General features: G+C 41.3%; 1 protein-coding gene across 1 annotated transcript in view; it reads left to right on the top strand.

Moving 5' to 3' along the window:
• Positions 1 to 23244, top strand: part of LOC110524577 (carboxyl-terminal PDZ ligand of neuronal nitric oxide synthase protein) — a 166569-nt gene that overhangs the window by 74802 nt on the left and 68523 nt on the right. The window contains exon 5 of the mRNA XM_036978424.2: positions 22813 to 22921. Coding sequence (XP_036834319.2) covers positions 22813 to 22921 — 109 coding nt within the window. The remainder of the gene's footprint in view (positions 1 to 22812; positions 22922 to 23244) is intronic.

The raw sequence follows: 23244 nt of genomic DNA, 5'->3' as shown, positions 1-23244 counted from the left end.
GCAAACTTTGAAATTATTGTTTTAGTTGAACATATCTGTTTGGGCTTCTTGCGGTCAATTTGCGGTCTACAAGTTATTTGTAATTATGTTCTGGCCCACCGACCATCCCCTCAAGAAACAATCATCCCGTGGCTGAATCTGATCCCTGGTGTAGACAAAATAATTAATGGACATTTTCTCAAAAGTTGGGTTACAAGTTTATCAACTTTCAAAGCAGAATTACTTTCCCACGGTTCCTCAACTGCAGCGTATTATATACAATTTTCTAGCTCTCTCTCTACTTTTATCCCATGTAAAAAACACAATTTCAAAATGTTCTATATAGGATCAAATCCAGGTGGTGGGTCACATATACAAAAGTATGTGGAAACCTGCTTGTCAAACACCTATTTCCAAAATCATGGGCATTAATATGGAGTTGTTCCCCCCTTCTATTCTATAACAGCCTCCAATCTTCTGGGAAGGCTTTCCACTAGATGTTGGGACATTGCTGCGGGGACTTGCTTCTATTCAGCCACAATAGCATTAGTGAGGTTGGGCACTGATGTTGGGCAATTAGGCCTGGCTCAGAGTCGACGTTCCAATTCATCCCAAAGGTGTTCAGTGGGGTTGAGGTCAGGGCTCTGCGCAGGCCAGTCAAGTTCTTCCACAACGATCTTGACAAACCATTTCTGTATGAATCTTGCTTTGTGCACAAGTGCATTGTCGTGCTGAAACAGGAAAGGGCCTTTCCCAAACTGTTGCCACAAAGTTGGAAGAACAGAATTGTCTAGAATGCTGTAGCGTTAAGATTGCCCTTCACTGGAACTAAAGAGCAAACCATGTGTGACTTTCTGTGAGCTTGTGTGGCCTATCACTTTGCCTGTTTTCACTTCACAATAACAGCACTTACAGTTGACCGGGGCAGTTCTGGCAGGGCAGAAATTTTATGAACTGACTAGTTGGAAACTTGGCATCCTATGACGGTGCCACATTGAATGTCACCGAACTCTTCAGTAAGACCATTCTATTGCCAATGTTTGTCTATGGAAATTGCATGGCTGTGTGCTAGATTTGATATAACTGTCAACAACGGGTGTGCCTGAAATAGCCGAATCCACTAATTTGAAGGGGTGTTCACATACTTTTGTACATATAGTGTATCAAACTCAGCTCTACTGACCAGCTACTCTGCTGTACTCACTCACACGTGGGCAAGGATAGACTCATGTACACACAGAGAAACACACGCAATTTGTACACACAGTCGACAGGGGCAGGATATATACTTCTAGAACAGATGTGAGTGTTCTGGAAGTCTCTATGCCTTCCAGGAAATAGCCATCATCATCTGTCACTCCTCTGACATCTATTTCTATTTGATCCTGAGCTCCTGGACTTCATTCTCTTCAAAACATTTAAAAGCGTCTGCCAAATATAGACGGCTGGTCTTCATAGCTCTCATTCATTCTCTCTCTCTCTCTCTCTCTCTCTCTCTCTCTCTCTCTCTTGCTCTCTCAACAAATAGCAGAAAAAGCATTAGCCCCTTCATAGCCTTTTGACTGACCGACCGTGTGTGTGTGTCCATTAGGATCTGGTCCACTGTGTGAAAGCGTCCTCATGTACCTCTCCCAATGGGTATATCTGGCAATACGTCCTCAGCAATTACACTGATGAGTGTGTACACACACGCATATGGTTTTGTTATTGTAGAAGTGGCGTGAACACACCCTGATAACGGTGGGAAGGGCAGTGTAGATGGAACATCTCATTAAAGCTTTGATTATTCTCACACTGACCTAGTCTGCTGAAAAAACAGTGTGTGAAGAGTAACTTGGTATGCTGTTTACAGTAGTAAGCATGTTTGCAAACAAGTGAACATTCCACATGTTCATTCATATTCATACATTATTAGGTCAGAGTAAATCAATAAAGGTAAATAAACTGAAACCTTTCACAAAGAACTTTGCTGAAATGAGATGTGTGTGTATAAATACTCGTAAATAGTGTGCGTACAGCATGCTCCAGTGCTATTAATTCCACCGTGATTATTTAATCAAGATAATCTCACCGTTTAATCTTGTTAACAGTATATAAACAAACTCTGTCTGCTACATTTACATACACTCTCTCTCTTATCCCAGCTCAGAGCCTTACAGTACAGTATCAGGGTAAAATGTCCAGACTTTCACCCCCAGAGACCACAAATGATGTCAGAGGGTGTTAACCTCTCTAGGGGGTGTGGTCCCACCTGGCCAACATCCAGTGAAATTGCAGAGCGCCAAATTCAAAAACAGAAATACTCATAATACAAATTAAAAAAACATACAAGTGTTGCACATCAGTTTAAAGATTAACTTCTTGTTAATCTAACCGTTGTGTCAGATTTAAAAAAGGCTTACCATTAGATTATCTGAGGACAGAGACCAGCACACAAAACATTACAAACAGTTACCAGCCAAGCAGAGGTGTAACAAAAGTCAGAAATAGCGATAAAATGATTTACTTACCTTGGATGATCTTCATATGGTTGCACTCACAAGACTCCCAGTTACCCAATAAATGTTTGTTTTGCTCGATAAAGTCCCTCTTTATATCCAAAAACCTCAATTTTGTTGGTGCGTTTTGTTCAGTAATCCAATGGCTCCAAGGCGGTCAAAACAGGCAGACAATAATGAACAATATTTCAACAGGACAATAGCTTCATCAATATAAAAAAAATTCTGAAAAACAAGAAAGACGTGCTCTCTGTCGTGCGCAGTAAACAGCTCTGGGACACTGCAGGGTCCACTCATTCAGAATGGTCTTACTCTCTCATTTTTCAGAATACAAGCCTGAAACTATTTCTAAAGACTGTTGACATCTAGTGGAAGCCATAGGAAGTACAATATGAGTCCTAAGTCATTGGATACTGTAAAGGCAGTCAATGTAAATTACAAACATAAAAAAATCCCACTTCCTGGATGGATTTTTCTCAGGTTTTCGCCTGCCATATCAGTTCTGTTATACCCACATACATTATTCTAGACAGTTTTGGAAACTTTATAGTGTTTTCTATCCAAATCCAAATTATATGCATATCCTAGCTTCTGGGCCTGAGTAACAGGCAGTTTACTTTGGGCACGATTTTCATCCGGAGGTGAAAATAGTGCCCCCTACCCTAGTGAGGTTAACAGAGGACTCTAGTAACATCGTCAATCAGGTGTAGCTATTGGCAGACACGGGCCAGTCATATCATCTAATCATACAGCATATTGATCCTCGGTTAGTTTAAAAAAGTATTGTTGTTTAGATGAGAGTACCATGTGTTTCATAAACTCTCTCTTTCTGCACTAGAGTATCATTTGGAGCAGTAAAAGAGAGCTGTGAAATATGGCTGTGATTATATCGAAAAATCACTATAACTGATAAACTGTAAAAGGGCCACTAGTCCATAAACATAACAGCCCGGTTTCACTTACCTAACATAGTTTATGGTATCTCTGTTATACCGAATGGAATAGCCAGTTAGTTGTTTAGTGTAGTTGGATTCCCTCTCTCCCTCCCCCCTCTGCATCAGCAGAGCTCCATGGATGACCTTGGGGTTGCTCTCAAAGCACTGACTACTCTACAGCCAGCCAGTCTCATCTACAGAAGCTGTCTGGGGGTTTGGGACTAGAGGATGTCATGTCTGACACACGGGCCCTTTACTTTTTATCTGACTCTTTTACGAGAGAGAGAGAGAGAGAGAGAGAGAGAGAGAAGTGGTTGAGCAGCAGGGGAAAATGGAGCTCCACACATTCACCAACAGAAACACACACACAATTTACTGTAAGTCGTGGTGCTTTGCGGGATCTCTAGAGACCATGTGACCTTCATCTGATATCAGTAGATGTAAGGATAGATAAAGGAAGAGCTATGTAATAGGATATGATAAGACTGGCCACCTCTGGTCTGTACATTGTTATGTGTACTACAGAGGATATGAGCGGAGTGGAGCTGGTTTTGAGCGAGGAGCAGAGCGTGCATCAATTGTCTGGAGTGTGGAGCAGATTCAAAGAATTTAGGAGAGTTAGCCTTCTCCCCTGCTCCAACTTCGCTCTGGTACCGCTCAGCGACGAGCTCTGGCCATGCTCTGCCCAGCATTTTTTAATTTTTTTTATTCTTTACTGTTCTCTTAATTAGGCCTATTCTGTTGTATGTATTTAGGCAACACCACCACTAATGGTCCCGTGAGGCTCAGTTGGTAGAGTATGGCACTTGCAACGCCAGGGTTGTGGGTTCCCACAGGGGACCAGTATGGCGAAAGAAAAGTATGAAATGTATGCACTCACTACAGTAAGAGTGTTTGCTGTATGACATACTGTACATGTGATGTTGATATGAGTTGACCAAGAAATAGGTAAAACAGCCTGTGTAGTTGACGGAAGACAATGAATGCAGCATCACCGGAGACATTTTGGTTTCTAAATAGGCTATTGTTTAAAAAAAGAGGAGTCTAAGTTTGTAATGATGCTGAAGTTGTCAATCAACTGTAAAATCTGAGCGTAACAGAACCAGTTACAACTGAAGTATCTGACCATTAAAAGATGAGAGAATTAGCTTATTTTTTCCACAGTGGCCACGAAGCCTATTACCTAGTGCATTCGAAAAGTATTCAGACCCCTCGACTTTTTCCACATTTTACATTACAGCCTTATTCTAAAATGGATTAAATACTTTCCCCCCACTCATCAATCTACACACAATACCCCATAATGACAAAGCAAAACCAGGTTTTTTGAAATTCTTACTAATGTATTAAAAATTAAAAACAGAAATACATAAGTACCCTTTGCTATGGGATGCGAAATTGAATTCAGGTGCATGCTGTTTCCGTTGATCATCCTTGAGTCCACCTGTGGTAATTTAAATTGATTGGACATAATTTGTAAAGGCACACACCTGTCTATTTAAGGTCCCACAGTTGACAGTGCATGTCAGAGCAAAAACCAAGCCATAAGGACGAAGGAATTGTCCCTAGAGCTCCAAGACAGGATTGTGTTGAGGCACAGATCTGGGGAAGAGTACCAAAAAATGTCTGCAGCGTTGAAGGTCCCCAAGAACACAGTGGCCTCCATCATTCTTAATTGGAAGAAATTTGGAACCACCAAGACTCTTCATAGAGCTGGCCGCCCGGCCAAACTGAGCACTCAGGGGAGAACGGCCTTGGTCAGGGAGGTGACCAAGAACCCGATGGTCACTCTGAATGAGCTCCAGAGTTTCTTTGTGGAGATGGGAGAACCTTCCAGAAAGAAAACTATCTCTGCAGCACTCCACCAATCAGGCCTTTATGGTAGAGTGGCCAGACGGAAGCCACTCCTCAGTAAATAGCACATGACAGCCTGATTGGAGTTTGCCAAAAGGCAGCTAAATACTCTCAGACCATGAGAAACAAGATTCTCTTGTCTGATGAACCCAAGATTGAACTCTTTGTCCTGAATACCAAGCATCACGTCCGGAGGAAACCTGGCACCATCCCTACTGTGAGGCGTTGTGGCAGCATCATGCTGCAGGGATGTTTTTCAGTGGCAGGGACTGGGAGACTAGTCAGGCTGGAGGGAAAGATGAACAGAGCAAAATAGAGCAAGATCCTTGAGGAACATCTACTCCAGAGTGCTCAGGACCTCAGACTGGGGCCAAGGTTCACATTCCAACAGGAGAACAACACTAAGCACACAGCCAAGACAACACAGGAGTGGCTTCGGGACAGGTCTGAATTTCCTTGAGTGGCCGAGCCAGAGCCTGGACTTGAACTCGAGGTCAACCGATTATGATTTTTCAACGCCGATACCGATTATTGGAGGACCAAAAAAGCAGATACCGATTAATCTGACATTTTTTTAAAAATTGTATTTGTAATAATGACAATTACAACAATACTGAATGAACACTTATTTTAACCTAATATAATACATCAATACAATAAATGTAGCCTCAAATAAATAATGAAACATGTTAAATTTGGTTGAATTAATGCAAAAACAAAGTGTTGGAGAAGAAAGTAAAAGTGCAATATGTAAGAAAGCTAACGTTTAAGTTCCTTGCTCAGAACATGAGAACATATGAAAGCTGGTGGTTCCTTTTAACATGAGTCTTCAATATTCCCAGGTAAGAAGTTTTAGGTTGTAGTTATTATAGAACTATTTCCCTCTTTACCATTTGTATTTCATATACCTTTGACTATTGGATGTTCTTATAGGCACTTTAGTATTGCCAGTGTAACAGTGTAACTTCCGTCCCTCTCCTCGCTCCTCCCTGGGCTCGAACCAGGAACACAATGACAACAGCCACCCTCGAAACAGCGTTACCCATGCAGAGCAAGGGAAACAACCACCCCAAGGCTCAGAGCGAGTCACGTTTGAAACACTATTAGCGCACTCTAACTAGCCAGCCATGTCACTTCGGTTACACCAGCCTCATCTCGGGAGTTGATAGGCTTGAAGTCATAAACAGCGCAATGCTTGAAGCACAACGAAGAGCTGCTGGCAAAACGCACAAAAGTGTTGTTTGAATGAATGTTTACCACCGCTCAGTCAGATACTTAGATACTTGTATGCTCAGTCAGATTATACAGCAGGACATGATAGATAATATCTAGTAATATCATCAACCATGTGTAGTTAACTAGTGATTATGATTGATTGTTTTTTATAAGATAAGTGTAATGCTAGCCAACTTACCTTGGCTTACTGCTTTCGCGTTTTATTATATGTATATTTTTACCTTTATTTAACTAGGCAAGTCAGTTAAGTACAAATTCTTATTTTCAATGACGGTCTAGGAACAGTGGGTTAACTGCCTGTTCAGGGGCAGAACGACAGATTTGTACCTTGTCAGCTTAGGGATTTGAACTTGCAACCTTCCGGTTACTAGTCCAACACTGGGGCGGCAGGGTAGGCTAGTGGTTAGTAGGGATGACCAGAGATGTTTTCCTGATAAGTGTGTGAATTAGACCATTTTCCTGTTCTGCTAAGCATTCAAAATGTAACAAGTACTTTTGGGTGTCAGGGAAAATGTATGGAGTAAAAATCACATCATTTTCTTTAGGAATGTAGTGAAGTAAAACAAAAAGTTGTCAAAAATATAAATAAACCCCAAAAACTATTTAAGTAGTACTTTCAAGTATTTTTACCAGACAAGTCAGAACAAATTCTTATTTACAATGACGGCCTACCCCAGCCAAACCCAGACAACACTGGGCCAATTGTGCTCCACCCTATGGGACTCCCAATCATAGCCGGTTGTAATACAGCCTGGAATCAAACTAGGGTCTGTAGTGACACCTCGAGGACTGAGATGTAGTGCCTTAGACCGCTGTGCCACTCGGGAACTTAAGTACTTTACACCACTGATAACAATCAGTGAATAGATACAAAGTTCCATCTTGAGTTGATGGGTAGGCTACAGTCTGGGATATGGGAATAATGGGAATTTCAATTATTGAAACATTGATTCTATTCTTGGATAATATCATGTATAAATGTACACCAAGGTCATTCTTTGTCATGCCTCATCTGAGCAGGATCAGATGGTGACAGGGGTCTCAACCGGGTCAGGCAACCAGGGAAGACAAGTCTGTGACGGCGTAGAGGTGAACTTTTGCAGATAGGACACTTTATTCTCTCTATGCAGCAAACAAGATATAAACTATTTTAAGGGAGTCTGACAAACCTCTAAAGTTGATTTCTAAACTGTATCAAGGGTTGATAGAGGCTTTTCCCAATGACAAAACATGCCAAAGAAAAATGTTAGGAAGACCTGGGAGACACTATAGGTGATGATGAATGGATACAGATACTTTTGTATAAATAGTGTGTGTGGACACCCCTTCAAATTAGTGGATTCGGCTATTTTAGCCACACCCATTGCTGACAAGTGTATAAAATTGAGCACACAGCCATGCGATATCCATAGACAAACATTGGCAGTAGAATGGCCTTACTGAAGAGCTTGTGACTTTCAACGTGGCACCATAATAGGATGCCACCTTTCCAACAAGTCAGTTCATCACATTTCTGCCCTGCCAGAGCTGCCCTGGTCAACTTTAAGTGCTGTTATTGTGAAGTGGAAACATCTAGGAGCAACATTGGCTCAGCCGCAAAGTGGTAGGCCACACATGCTAACAGAACAGTACCGCCGAGTGCTGAAGCGTATTGCGTATACGACTCATGGTGTAATTGTGATACCATACTGGAACTCAAGTCCTTTTGTTCACCCAACCTAGAATACCTCACAATCAAATGCCAACCATATTATCTTCTAAGAGAATTTTCTTCTGAGATAGTCACGACCGTGTATATCCCCCCTTAAGCCGATACCACGACGGCCCTCAAGGAACACTGGACTTTATGCAAACTGGAAACCACATATCCTTAGGCTGCGTTTATTATATCTGGGGATTTTAACAAAGCAAATTTGAGGACAGGCTACCTAAATTCTACCAACATATCAACTGTAGTACTCGCGCTGCTAAAACACTGGACCACTGTTACTCCAACTTCGGGGATGCATAAAAGGCCCTCCCCGGCCGTCCTTTTGGCAAATCTGACCATGACTCCATTTGCTCCTCCCTTCCTATAGGCAGAAACTCAAACAGGAAGTACCTGTGCTAAGGACAATCCAACACAGGTCTGACCAATCGGAATCCACACATCAAGATTGTTTTGATCACGCGGACTGGGATAAGTTCCGGGTAGCCTCAGAGAATAACATTGACGTATAAACTGATACGGTTACTGAGTTTATCAGTAAAGTGCATAGGAGATGTTGTACCCTAACCAGAAACCATGGATAGATGGCAGCATTCGCGCAAAACTGAAATTGCGAACCACCGCATTTAAAAAATGGCAAGGTGACTGGGAATATGGCAGAATACAAACAGTGTAGTTATTCCCTCCGCAAGGCAATCAAAAAGGCAAAACGTCAGTATAGAGACAAAGTGGAGTCGCAATTCAACGGCTCAGACACGAGACGTATGTGGCAGGGTCTACAGACAAGCACAGACTAAAAAAGGAAAATCAGCCATGTTGTGGACACCGTCTTGCTTCATGATAAGCTAAACACCTTCTTTGCCCGCTTTGAAGACAACACAGTGCCAATGATGCTGCCCGCGACCAAGGACTGTGGGATCTCCTTCTCTGTGGCGTGACTATAACATTTAAGCGTGTTAAACCTCGCAAGGCTGCCGGCCCAGACGGCATCCCTAGCCGCGTCCTCAAAGCATGCGCAGATCAGCTAGCTGGTGTGTTTACGGACATATTCAATCTCTCCATATCCCAGCCTGCTGTCCCAAAATGCTTCAAGATGGCCACCATTGTTCCTGTACCCAAGAAAGCAAAGGTAACTGAACTAAATGACTATCGCCCCGCCCCGTAGCGCTCACTTTTGTCATCATGAAGTGCTTGGAGAGACTAGTCAAGGATATCACCTCTACCTTATCACCTCTACCTTACCTGTCACTCTAGACCCACTTCAATTTGCCTACCGCCCCAGTAGATCCACAGACAATGCAATCGCCATTACACTGCACACTGCCCTATCCCATCTGGACAAGAGGAATACCTATGTAAGAATGCTGTTCATTGTCTATATCTCAACATTCAACACCATTGTACCCTCCAAGCTCATCATTAAGCTAGAGGCCCTGGATCTGAACCCCACCCTGTGCAACTGAGTCCTGGACTTCTTGATGGGCCAACCCAGGTGGTGAAGGTAGAAAACAACACCTCCACTTCGCTGATCCTTAACACTGGGGCCCCACAAGGGGGCGTGCCCAGCCCCCTCCTGTAATCCCTGTTCACCCATGACTGTGTGGCTAAGCACACCTCCAACTCAATCATCAAGTTTGCAGATGACACAACAGTAGAAGGCTTGATTCCCAACAATGACGAGACCGCTTACAGGGAGGAGGTGATGGCTCTGGGAGTATGGTGCCAGACAATAACCTCTCATTCAACGTCAACAAAACAAAGCACCAACGGGACCACCGTGGAGAAGGTGGAAAGCTTCAAGTTCCTCAGCATACACATTCCTGACAAACTGAAATGGCGCAATAGCGCCTCTTCAACCTCAGGAGGATGAATTAAATTTAACCCTCACAAACTTTTACAGATGCACAATTGAGAGCATCCTATCGGGCTTTATCACCTCTTGATACGGCTACTGCACCGCCGGCAACCGCAGGAATGTCCAGAGGGTGGTGCGGTCTGCCCAACGCATCACCGGGGGCAAACTGCCTGCCCTTGCCCTCCAGGACACCTACAGCACCCAATATCACAGAAGGCCAAAAAGATTGTCAAGGACAACAATCACCCGAGCCACTACCTGTTCACCCCACCCCGCTATCACCCAGAAGGCAAGATCAGTACAGGTGCATCAAAGCTGGGACCGAGAGACCGAAGCTGTTTTTCAATCTCAAGGCCATCAGACTGTTAAATAGCCATCAATTGCACATAGAGGCTGCTACCTATATACATAGACTTTAAATCACTAGCCACTTTAATAATTGGAACTCTAGTCACTTTAATAATGTTTACATATCTTGCATTACTCATCTCAAATGTATATTCTGTATTCTATACTATTCTACGCCGCTCTGACATTGCTCGTCCATATATTTATATATTCTTAATTTCATTCCTTTACTTTGTGTGTACTGGGTATATGTTTTGAAGTTGTTAAATATTACTTGTTAGATATTACTGCACTGTCAGCTAGAAACACAAGCATTTCGCAACACCCGCAATAACATCTGCTGAACACCTGTATTTGACCATTAATATTTGATTTGATGACAATGCCCACGTGCACAAAGTGAGGTCCATACAGTAGGACTAGTCTACTTGGCCTGCATGCAAATGTAGGCCTACTAATGTGGCCTTTTCGGGATGTCTGATAGCATTTCTGATTGTTTTAACTCACCACCACTAATGAGCTATGGCGCAAACAAAGTCTGTTTCTAGAATCAATTAAGAATGACAATAGTTCCTCAAAGTATTTGAACAATATTTCAAGCTTTCTCCCTTTTAATAACCACTTGGTATGAAAGGGAAAAATGTAATGTTCTGATCCAGTGGAAACGTCATCAAATACCTGATTACTTCTTATCTTATCCCTTGCACAAATAGCCTGCAGCTGTGTCTGTCCCAAGCTCACTGGCTCATAATATTTTATACAATGTTTCAAGTTTGTTGTAGCCAATGTGATTCATAGGATATTTATTTTATACCTGCAGGCGGCAATGTTTTTATGTGTTGGCTTAATGTATGCAATTTGTACATAGTTGACAATGGCAATAAAATGTTCCTTTTATATTTGTATAATTTTCATTTAGATAGAATGTAGATTAACCAATGATTTTGAGATGCAAAGACTATTATAAATTAAATGAAACTGTTCCAGAAATGTGCATATGAAAATCATAACTGGCACGCAGATTGGTAGAAATGGTAAGATAAATTGGCACTCCAAATGGAGAAGGTTGCTTACCGTTGGTTTAGTCTATTACCCACAACTTCAGGGTCTGGTCTTGATCTCTGATCTCTGGCTCCCTCTTGAGTCATTTGTGTCTTAATTATTTAATCAAACAGCATCCGACAAGTTCAGTACATGTAGTTGATTTTATTAAAACACATAGGGTGTGATTTTATTAAAACACACATAGTATATATGGACAGAAATCGGGGGTCCTCCCTCCAATCAATTGGTCGAAAGAAAAGTCTACCCTGACCAATATTTGTTTTCAGTCAGGAACAGCCCTAGTAGAAATGCAGGAAATTAGCTTTAGATGCACAAAAAATTCTGAGGGAGGACCCCAGATTTTTATCCATAAACGCCCAGAACTAACGCACTCACACACAAAGGTTATTATAGAAAACTATAATGAAAACTAATCATGAAAAAAACTTTGTAAACCGTAGTAAAATAATTAACAAAACTGTTTGAAAACTGAAACTATAATCTTTGACTTCAATACTAACTAACATTTAATTAAAACCACCATGCATTATGTTTGTTTTTTCTAAACTTTGGGCAAAAATCTGAGGGGGATTTTCAAGCTACTGAATCTGGCATGTAAATGCAGACAGGAGATCTTTCAAATAGGCCTAGTTTGTGCATCACTATGACTAGCTATCACTAATTAACAGGGAGAATACAAATTCTAAGTAGCTACTAAAGTTCAAAAGAAGTGGCTGCTGAGATGACGCTGCAGTGGATAGCAGCCGTCTTATGGGCTCCTGACCAATTCAGCTATTTTGTGTTTTTTACGCTTATCTTAACTTAACTTTTTGTACCTAATGTCTCTGCCATCATTTCTTATGACCAAAAACAGCTTCTGGACATTAAACAGTGATCACTAACCTCGATTTGGATTAAAAATGTCTACTTCAATGAGATGGCAGCTCTGGATGTTCTGCTTACTTCGGACCAGGCCCTAATACCCGGGACTCAAGGGGGAAAGCGTCTGCGAAAGACACGCAGGCGAGCCGGCACCCTGACAAGACTACATCAGCGAGCAAATAGACCGCCATTGCCCTCTGTTCTATTGGCAAACGTGCTATCACTGAAGAACAAACTGGAGGAGCTCTCTTCGAGACTAGCCTATCAACGGGACTTGAATAACTGTAATATCCTATGTTTCTCAGAGTCTTGACTGAACAAGGACATGAATATACAACTTGCTGGTTTTTCTATGCATCGTCAAGACCGGACTGTAGACTCTGGTAAAACGACGGGGGAGGGGTGTGTCTCTTAACAACAGCTTGTGCACGATCTCTAATATTAAGGAAGTCTCAAATTTTTGCTCCCCTGAGGTAGTATGGTCTGCAGCTTGTCAAGAAGTATTCTATTTACCAAGAGCGTTTTCACCTATATTTTTCGTAGCGGTCTATTTACCATCACAAACCAATGCTGGCACTAAGACCACAATAAACAAACTGCATAGGGCCATAAGCAAACAAGAAAATGCACATTCAGAGGCAGCGTGTCTTGTGGCCGATGATTTTAATGCAGGGAAACTGACATTTGTTTTACCTCATTTTTACCAACATGTCACCTGTACAACTACAGGTGCCAATTCTAGATCACCTTTAATCCACACACAGAAATGCATACAAGGCTCTCCCACGGCCTCCCTTTGTCAAATCAGACCATAACTCTATCCTCCTGCTTCCTGCTTACAAGCCAAAACTCTTAACAGGAAGTACCAGTGACGCGCTCAATACAGAAGTGGTCTGATGAAGCAGATGCTAAGCTACAGGACTGTTTTGCTAGCACAGATTGGGAATATGTTCCGGGATTCATCCTATAATTTGAGGAGTTTACAACATCAGTCACCGGCTTCATTATAAGTGCATTGACGACGTCGTCCCCACAGTGACCGTACGTACGTACATACCCCTACCAGAAGCCATGAATTACAGGCGACAGCCGCAATGAGCTAAAGGCTAGAGCTACCGCTTTCAAGGAGTGGTAAACTAATCCGGACGCTTATAAGAAATCCCGCTATAACCTCAGATGAGCCATCAATCAGGCAAAGCGTCAATACAGGACTATAATTCAATCCTAATACGCCGGTTCTATGCTCAATAATAGCGCCGATGGAGATGGCCGTAACCAATCGTGCTATTGTGTATGTTTTTGGGCGCTATTTGTAACTGATTTTGTACATTTAGTTTCTGCCACTGTCTTATGACCGAAAAGAGCTTCTTGATATTAGGGCAGCGATTACTCACCCCGTACTGGAGGAATTCTGCTTCTTCTTCAACGAGTCGGACGGGAAGGATTTACTCCAGACACCCGACAAGGCCCACATCATCGTCATTCGCAGGAGGAAAAGACAGGGGTATCTTTGACGGCGGTCCGGTTGCCTTGTCCGTGAGGGTAATCTACCTTTACCATCGGTCCTATTAGCCAACGTACCATCAATCGATAATATATAGTTGACGCTTACGCTGACAGCGTATGGAGTCAGATTTTGGGCTGACACTTGGACTCCATGGCCAGATGTACTCCACATATTTATGTACTTTCACCTCTTATCTTCACAGGGGACAAAAGAGACGGAAACAAAGCTAAAACAACAGTCTTCAACTTTAGTTCACACTCATCTTTTATGATGTTGTTGTAAGGCTAGGCGAAATAGCCAAAATACATCACTGTATTTTTCTATTTATTTACGGCATGATGGTATTTGACTGTATTTGATGTTATTGAGTAATACAAGTTTTACGTTTTACTTCATGAGTAGTGCGCCACCCTAGGGTGGCAACACTAACATTCTAAATGATTTAATTCAGGGCTTTCTCCATTCAGATTGTTTTATTGTTCAATTCAACTTCAATCAAAAATTATTTCCTGCATTTTCTGCTCTCATTTAAGATAATTTTCACACTACCATGTAGGCCTTATTTTTAATCAAACATCACAATTGCGATTTAGATCAAAACACTTGGATGAACTGTTGGAATCATGGAAATAGAATGTTTATTTTAATTCTATAGTTAAATGATAAGTAATAGTGGGCGCTTTGGATACAGTGTTTGACATCACAACGAATGAAAATGTCAACTAGCCAGCTAAATAGAGATTAGCATTAGTGGCTAACACGATTTAAAGAACTTGAAGAAAAGACAAACTAGCTGTTAACAATGTAAGAAACACAAACTAACAGTATATTTATAGAACATTTGTGAATTTATATTTACAAGCAAAGTGGAAACAACATTGTTGTCATTGTTGCATGTGCTGCATTGACCCTGCAGACTGAACAGAAGTGTCTAGTGGTCAAGCAACAACAAATTCACTCCTTGAGTGACGGGGGTGGGGCTAGGTCTTTGTGGAAAGCGGCATGGAGAGAACGGAGAGGGATGACTCAAGTAGGTGTAAACTATCAAAATGGACGTTACACACGGCATATCACATTTAACAAACCAAACTTTAAAATACCGTTATAGAAGGTAAAGTTAAAACCCAAACCGGTCCATGCATCAATAAATCAAATCAAAGTTTATTTGTCACATGCGCCGAATACAACAGGTATTTCACCTTACAGTGAAATGCTTACTTACAGGCTCTAACCAATAGTGCAAAAAAGGTATTAGGTGAACAATAGGTAGGTAAAGAAATAAAACAACAGTAAAAAGACAGGCTATATACAGTAACAAGGCTATAAAAGTAACGAGGCTACAGGTCTTTTCCTCTGAGGAATAATATCTTATAACATAGGACTGGGCGGTGTACCATATTTGACTATATAACGGTATTGGTCCTGGGTCCTGCGATCCTCAAATGGTTCTACAGCTGCAACATCGAGAGCATCCTGACTAGTTGCATCACTGCCTGGTATGGCAATTGCTCAGCCTCTGACCGCAAGGCACTAAAGAGGGTAGTGCGTACGGCCCAGTACATCACTGGGGCTAAGCTGCCCGCCATCCAGGACATCTACACCAGGCATTGTCAGAGGAAGGCCCTAAAAATTGTCAAAGACCCCAGCCACCCCAGTCAGAGACTGTTCTCTCTACTACCGCATGACAAGCAGTACCGGAGTGCCAAGTCTAGGACAAAAAGGCTTCTCAACAGTTTTTACCCCCAAACCATAAGACTCCTGAACAGGTAATCAAATGGCTACCCGGACTATTTGCATTGCGTGTGTGTGTGTGTCCCAACCCCTCTTTTTACGCTGCTGCTACTCTCTGTTTATCATATATGCAAAGTGTGTGTCCCCCCAACCCCTCTTTTTACGCTGCTGCTACTCTTGATCAAATGTCGTCACTAACTTACTGTATTTTTCTTACTCTCTCTTTCGCTCTCTCTCCTTTCTTTCTCTCAGAGCATGCGTGGGGGTGTGTGTGTGTGATGACAGAATGCTGTGGCCTCTTAGCATCTGATATATCGGCAGCACATTTCATAGCAGATATTAATCAGAGTAAACAAAGCCAAGCTAAAACGCATCACATAAATTACTGTGACATTATATCAACCTGTCTCCTACTGGGCTATCACGGTATTAAAAGTGGTGTGTGTGTGTGTTTGTATTTGCGCATGTGGGTGGGTGGCTGCGTGCGTGTGTGCGTATGTGTATTAAAAGTGATGTTGCCTCAGCAAATTTTGTTTTTTTCATCCTCTACAAAGCACTGGGTCGAGCAAAGAAGGTTTCAAAAGTTAAAAGGGCCTTGAACTAATTACTAAATGCTTTTAAGGTGTGTAGGGGGGGGGGTGGGGGGGTTGAAGACAATGACTGCTTTCATTAGGTGGACAGGGGAGTACCCTATCCAATGTTCTCTCTCCGTCCATCTCCTCTTCCCTCCCACCATCTCTCCCTCCGTCTCTCTTGTTGACACACCCCCCACTGAGACACAAGTTTTAATTTACCTGTCAGGCTCCAGTGCATCCCTATCTAACACACACACATACACACACACATATATACACACACACACACACACACACACACACACACACACACACACACACACACACAGTAAGGCTGGTGTCTTTCTATGCTTTATATAGACAAATCTAGTGTTCCTTTGTCTGGTGACAGGTGTTAAATTTAGATCCATCTGCTGCTGTTGGTATTGGTGTGTAGACTGTAGAGGTTTTTGAGGCAGAGTTTGGCACAGTGTTGATATATCTGTTGTTTGGTGTTGATGTACATGTATCTGTCTGTCGTTTAAATTGATCCCGGAGATTTCTCAGAACAGCGAGCTCACATTTTCTGGCAGCAGATAAAATCTTAGTCTTAGCCCACCTTCCTTAAAGCTTCTGGGCAGGCACTTTTTCCACCCTCTCCTCTCCACCTCTACATGAAAGCCAGTGTCTTGGTGGGAGATCGATGTGTATCAGATCAACTGAAGAAGACAGATAATGAACAATTTTATCTTTAAAGGTCCAATGCAGCTGTTTAAATCTTAATATCAAATCAATTCTGGGTAACAATTAAGTACGTTGCTGTGATTGTTTGTAAATTAATATGGTCAGAAAGAAACAAATTGCTCTTTAGCAAAGAGGAATTTCTCAAGCAAGAATTTCACTAGCTGTCTGGGAGTGGTCTGAGGGGCCTAATTGGATGAGCCTAATGGGATGCATATGTAACCTAAAAATGAGCTGTTATTGGCAGGCAGAGTGGTTTGAAACTCTCTTTGTTATTGGTCTATTAACTTATAACCTACCTGGTGATGTCGCAAGGCAAGCCAAAACTCCATCCCACCAAAACAGGCTGAAATTTCATGAATTTCTTTCAAATTGCTCTTACAATAAAAGGGCATTATCATCCTTTTCACAATTGCACAGTATTAATCCAACCTCATAGTGTGGAAATATACAGAACTGGTCAAAAGTTTGGACACACCTACTCATTCAAGGGTTTTATCTTTATCTTTACTATTTTCTACATTGTAGAATAATATTGAAGACATCAAAACTATGAAATAACACAAAAGGAATCATGTAGTAACCAGAAAATTGTTAAACAATTCAAAATGTGTGTGTGTGTGTATCCTCTCTGTCTTTGTCACACTCTCTGTGCTAATCACCACACCATCTACCTACATCACCATGGGCATGGCGAGGCATAGGCCCTATTCCCACTACGAGAGATGAAGGAGAGTCTGAGGAGATTTCTACTTTTCACATTACATCCTTGCCTTACTTTTTATTGTGGCTAGCAACACAACATTCTTGGTCCACTGCTCAAATTGACCATACATATCACAGTAGCCACTAGCTAGCCAGTAAGCACTATCTATGTGTTACAAATTATCTATAACGTATGTCATGCTTTATAAAGGGTTCATAAATGTGGCATAACTGTGTGACATATAACCACCCACCATGTCAAATGTGACATAACCCAGTATGTCAAATATGACATAAACCTGTGCTTTATAAAGGGTTGCATAAGCACCCCTTAATAAAGGCCTTATAAATCATATTAAGTTGAGGCTTCACAAATCATTCATAACCCTGTCCTTCATCTTGGTAGAGCATTGCAATGCCAGGATATTGGGTTTGATTCCCGGAACCACCCTTACGTAAAAATGTATTCACGCATGACTGTGGAAGTCTGCTAAATGTTATATATTATATTTCACTAAAACATTTCTAGGATGGCCCAACCTCTTTCCCTCTTGGGTGCATAGTCAATATAGCCAAAATAGCCAAAATGCTGTGTTGCAGGATGACACACACTCTAAAGTGTAGTCATGCACAGAAAAAACGTTGGGCCTTTTAAAATCAATTACAATGTTTTGCCTACTTCTGTTTTCTTCCTAATTCCGTTTCCAGGTTTCGGATTTCCCCCATTGTTGTCTGGTTTACCCATTTTTTGTACACTTTTTTAGTAGAAAAACAACAATTAGATTTTATGTGTTCACAACAATTCTTACACTACATCAGGGGATGACTTTTGAGGTCTGGGAAAAATCTTAAACTTTTTTTTTTCAATGGTGTAGTTGCCCATTAATTCAGTGAGCATGCCCTGCATTGTTGTTTGGTTAGCAGGTTTTCTGCAATGCAGTAAGAGCATATGATGTGATTCGGGCGCCAATGGAATGTTTGGAGTAAAAGGCCAGCATCACTCCGTATTATTCACAGCCCATGAAATGACACCATAGAGTGAAAGTATTCAGACCCCTTGACTTTTTCCACATTTTGTTACGTTCTAAAATTGATTCAATTCATTGTTTTCCTCATCAATCTACACACAATAACCCATTATGACAAAGCGAAATAATTGTATTTGTATTTATTTTTTATACCTTATTTACATAAGTATTCAGACATAAGTATGAGACTCGAAATTAAGCTCAGGTGCATCCTGTTTCCATTAATCATCCTTGAGAAATTTCTACAACTTGACTGGAGTCCACCTGAGGTAAATTCAATTGATTGGAAATTATTTGGAAAGGCACACACCTGTCTATATAAGGTCCCACAGTTGCCAGTGCATGTCAGAGCAAAAACCAAGCGATGAGGTGGAAGGAATTGTCTGTAGAGCTCAGAAACAGGATTTCACACTGCATGAGGCAAATGGTGGTCACACCAGGTACTGAGTGGCCTCTCTCTACCTGTTTTTAAAGTATCTGTGACAAATAGATGCATATATGTATTCCCAGTCATGTGAAATCCATAGATAAGGGCCTAATGAATTTATTTAAATTGACTGATTTCCTCATATGAACTGTTACTCAGTAAAATCATTGAAGTTGTTGCATGTTACATTTATATTTTTGTTCAGTGTATATTGTATTATACAAGGGTTTATTTGGAAATGAGACCTAGGTCTCAATATGTCTTCCCTGTTAAAATAAAGGTTAAATAGAAATAAAAAGGTAATATTTTTGAATGTTATGGCAGCCTATTGTAGCAGGACTACTTTTGGTCTATCCCATTACTCTTTGCGAGATACAAAGCAGAAATCGAGACGCTATCTGATGCAAGACAATGATGGAAGTCGTTATATAAAGCAAATTGCGACTGAAAATGTTGGATCATTCCCAGGGGAGTTGCATCTTGCCTGGACATCAGTGGCTCAGTGCAGTGAAGCAAAAACAAAAAATCACTGTCAAGATTTAAAGCTACGGCGACAATTTCAGAATGTTACAGGCTGTTTCTACAGTTTCAGGTAAAAAACTCAATAAACCAAGTCTCAAAAATAAGGAAAATGTATGTACATTTCAACTGTTTCAAAAACATTACTCTGCTATTTAAAAAAAACATGTACTGAAAGAGTGTTGGCTCAACAAGACAATTCTGTTTACACTGTCCTGCTTAGCAACTGTCAGGAGAGTTTTGTGGTCTACCTCCGGAGAGAGCGGTCGGGAAGTGACAAGTTTGCAAGTTTTAAATTGCAGTAATACACTGAGTGTACAAAACATTAGGAACACCTGCTCTTTCCCTGACATAGACTGACCAGGTGAATCCAGGTGAAAGCTATGATCCCTTATTGATGTCACTTTCTAAATCCACCACAGTCAGTGTAGATGAAGGGGAGGAGACAGGTTAAAGAAAGATTTGTAAGCCTTGAGAAAGTTAAGACATTAATTGTGTATGTGTGCCATTCAGAGAGTGAATGGGCATGACAAAAGATTTAAGTGCCTTTGAACGAGGAATTGTATTAGGTGCCCGGTGCACCGGTTTGAGTTTGTCAAGGACTGCAGCGCTGCTGGGTTTTTCAAACACAACAATGGTCCACCACCCAAAGGACATCCAGCCTACTTGACACAACTGTGGGAAGGATGGGGGTCGACATCTCTGTGGAACGCTTTCAACACCTTGTAGAATCCATGCCCCGATGAATTGAGGCTGTTCTGAGGGCAGAATGGGGTGCAAGTCAATATTAGGAAGGTGTTCCTAATAGAGGTCGACCGATTATGATTTTTCAACGACGATACCGATTATTGGAGGACCAAAAAAGCCGATACCGATTAATCGGCCGATTTTTATTTTTTATTTTATCTGTAATAATGACAATTACAACAATACTGAATTAACAGTTATTTTAACTTAATATAAAACATCAATAAAATCAATTTAGCCTCAAATAAATAATGAAACATGTTCAATTTGGTTTAAATAATGCAAAAACAAAGTGTTGGAGAAGAAAGTAATATGTGCCATGTAAAATATGTGCCATGTAAAAAAGCTAACGTTTAAGTTCCTTGCTCAGAACATGAGAACATGTGAAAGTTGGTGGTTCCTTTTAACATGAGACTTCAATATTCCAAGGTAAGAGGTTTTAGGTTGCAGTTAATATAGTATTTATAGGACTATTTCTCTCTATACCATTTGTATTTCATATACTTTTGACTATTGGATGTTTTTATTGGCACTATATTATTGCCAGTGTAACAGTATAGCTTCCGTCCCTCTCCTCGCCCCTACCTGGGCTCGAACCAGGAACACATCGACAACAGCCACACTCAAAGCATCGTTACCCATCGCTCCACAAAAGCTGCGGCCCTTGCAGCGCAAGGGGAATAACTACTCCAAATCTAAAAGCGAGTGACGTTTGAAACAGTATTAGCACACACCCAGCTAACTAGCTAGCCATTTCACATTGGTTACACCAGCCATTAGGCTGATAGGCTTGAAGTCATAAACAGCTCTGTGTTTGCGAAGAGCTGCTTTTTAAATGAATGATTACGGGCCTGCTGCTGCTCAGTCACTGCTCTATCAAATCAGACTTAATTATAACATTATAACACACAGAAATACGAGCCTTTGGTCATTAATATGATTGAATCCGGAAACTATCATTTCGAAAACAAAACGTTTATTATTTCAGTGAAATATGGAACCGTTCGGTATTTTATCTAACGGGTGGCATCCCTAAGTCTTAATATTCTTGTTACATTGCACAACCTTCAATGTATGTCATAATTACGTAAAATTCTGGCAAATTAGTTCACAATGAGCTAGGCGGCCCAAACTGTTGCATCTACCCTGACTCTGCGTGCAATGAAGGCAAGAGAAATGACATAATTTCACCTGGTTAATATTGCCTGCTAAACTGGATTAGTAGTTATAACTAGTGATTATGATTGATTGTTTTTTATAAGATAAGTTTAATGCTAGCTAGCAATTTACCTTGGCTTCTACTGCATTCGCGTAATAGGCAGGCTACTCGTGGAGTGCAATGGTTAGAGCGTTGGACTAGTTAACTGTGCGGTTGCAAGATTGGAACCCCTGAGCTGACAAGGTGAAAATCTGTCGTTCTGCCCCTGAACAAGGCAGTTAACCCACCGTTCCTAGGCTGTCATTAAAAATAAGAATGTGTTCTTAACTGACTTGCCTAGTTAAATAAAAGGTATAAAAATACATGTAAAAAATAAAACTAAAAAAACGGAAAATCGGCGCCCAAAAATACCAATTTCCGATTGATATGAAAACTTGAACTCGGCCCTAATTAATCGGCCATTACGATTAATCGTTCGACCTCTAGTAATGTTTTGTACACTCAGTGTATTTTTATTTAACCAGACAAATTCTTACTTTCAATAACGGCCCAGGCACAGTGGGTTAACTGCAGAACAACATATTTTTACCTTGTCAGCTCAGGGATTCAATCTTCAACGTTCCGGTTACTAGTCCAACACTCTAACCACTAGGCTACCCTGCCGCCCCCTAACCACTAGGTCACCCTGCCGTGTATGTGTAGGGGAGGGTAAGTGTGAAGAACCTCATAGTGTAGAGTAGGCAGGGACATAACGCACTGCAGCCACCAAGAGGTCATTGGACGTCAGCTAGGCCCCTGGCGTGACACACACACACAGTTCTTAATTAAAGGTTGTGTTTATTTTCTCTCACCGCAGTAGCTGACCTCTGATTTGTCTTTTAGGGGTGTTTGTGTGAGTGTGTGTGTGTGTTCTTGTGTAATAATGTGTGTGTGTGTGTGTGTGTGATGTCTCCTACCTCGGAGCTTATTGACGTCTAGCATTTAAAGAGCAATTAGAACAATTTTCCGCTTGAATTGTAGCTTACACGACAGCGTTACGGGTCAATGTTACACAGAGTTTAATAGGAACCTCTAAGCAGAGAAAGGCATTATTTGACTGGGCTAGCTTTGTTGAATAAAACAAATAAATGCCATGATGTAAACGGCCTATAGTCTCAATACGAAACAATATAGTACACTTATTTTTGGCATAGTAGTTCTGTTTTGAATTAGTCAGCTGTCATCCATTGGCGTTAATCAGATGTTTGCGTGAGAGGTTGAGTTACACAAACAGATTGAGTTATTGTTCAGCCCTGTGTCCCTCCTCTATGGTTACTTTTGGTTGTGTATCCATTTCCTCTGTTTCTGTCCTGTAGGATCTTCTATGTGTCTCATGACTCCCAGGACCTGAAGATCTTCAGCTACATCGCCAGAGACGGACAGAGTAACATCTTCCGTTGTAACGTCTTCAAGTCCAAGAAGAAGGTGAGAAACCTAAACACACTTTCTCTTTTGCTCTCTCTCGCCTCTCTTGCGGGGTAAGGTTATCCACAGTCCCATTGACATTACTAAGCCAAGTCCAGTAATGTGTGCTAAATGTAGCAAAGGAATTCACACATTTACACTCACTCTATCTTACCCTCTCACACACACACACATTCGCTCTCACACACTTTCACTCGTTGCCCCCCCCTATCAACTATGCCAAGCATGTGCGCACACACACACACAACACACACTCACAGCTTTTACACTGATATTAACAGTGATGAAGTGTTATAGGCCCATGGCTGTACTGTATTCTACCT

This window comes from Oncorhynchus mykiss, chromosome 5 (assembly GCF_057628025.1).
Source record: "Oncorhynchus mykiss isolate SJ-2025 chromosome 5, ASM5762802v1, whole genome shotgun sequence".
Lineage (NCBI taxonomy): Eukaryota > Metazoa > Chordata > Actinopteri > Salmoniformes > Salmonidae > Oncorhynchus > Oncorhynchus mykiss.
This window is presented reverse-complemented; position numbering and strand designations above follow the sequence as displayed.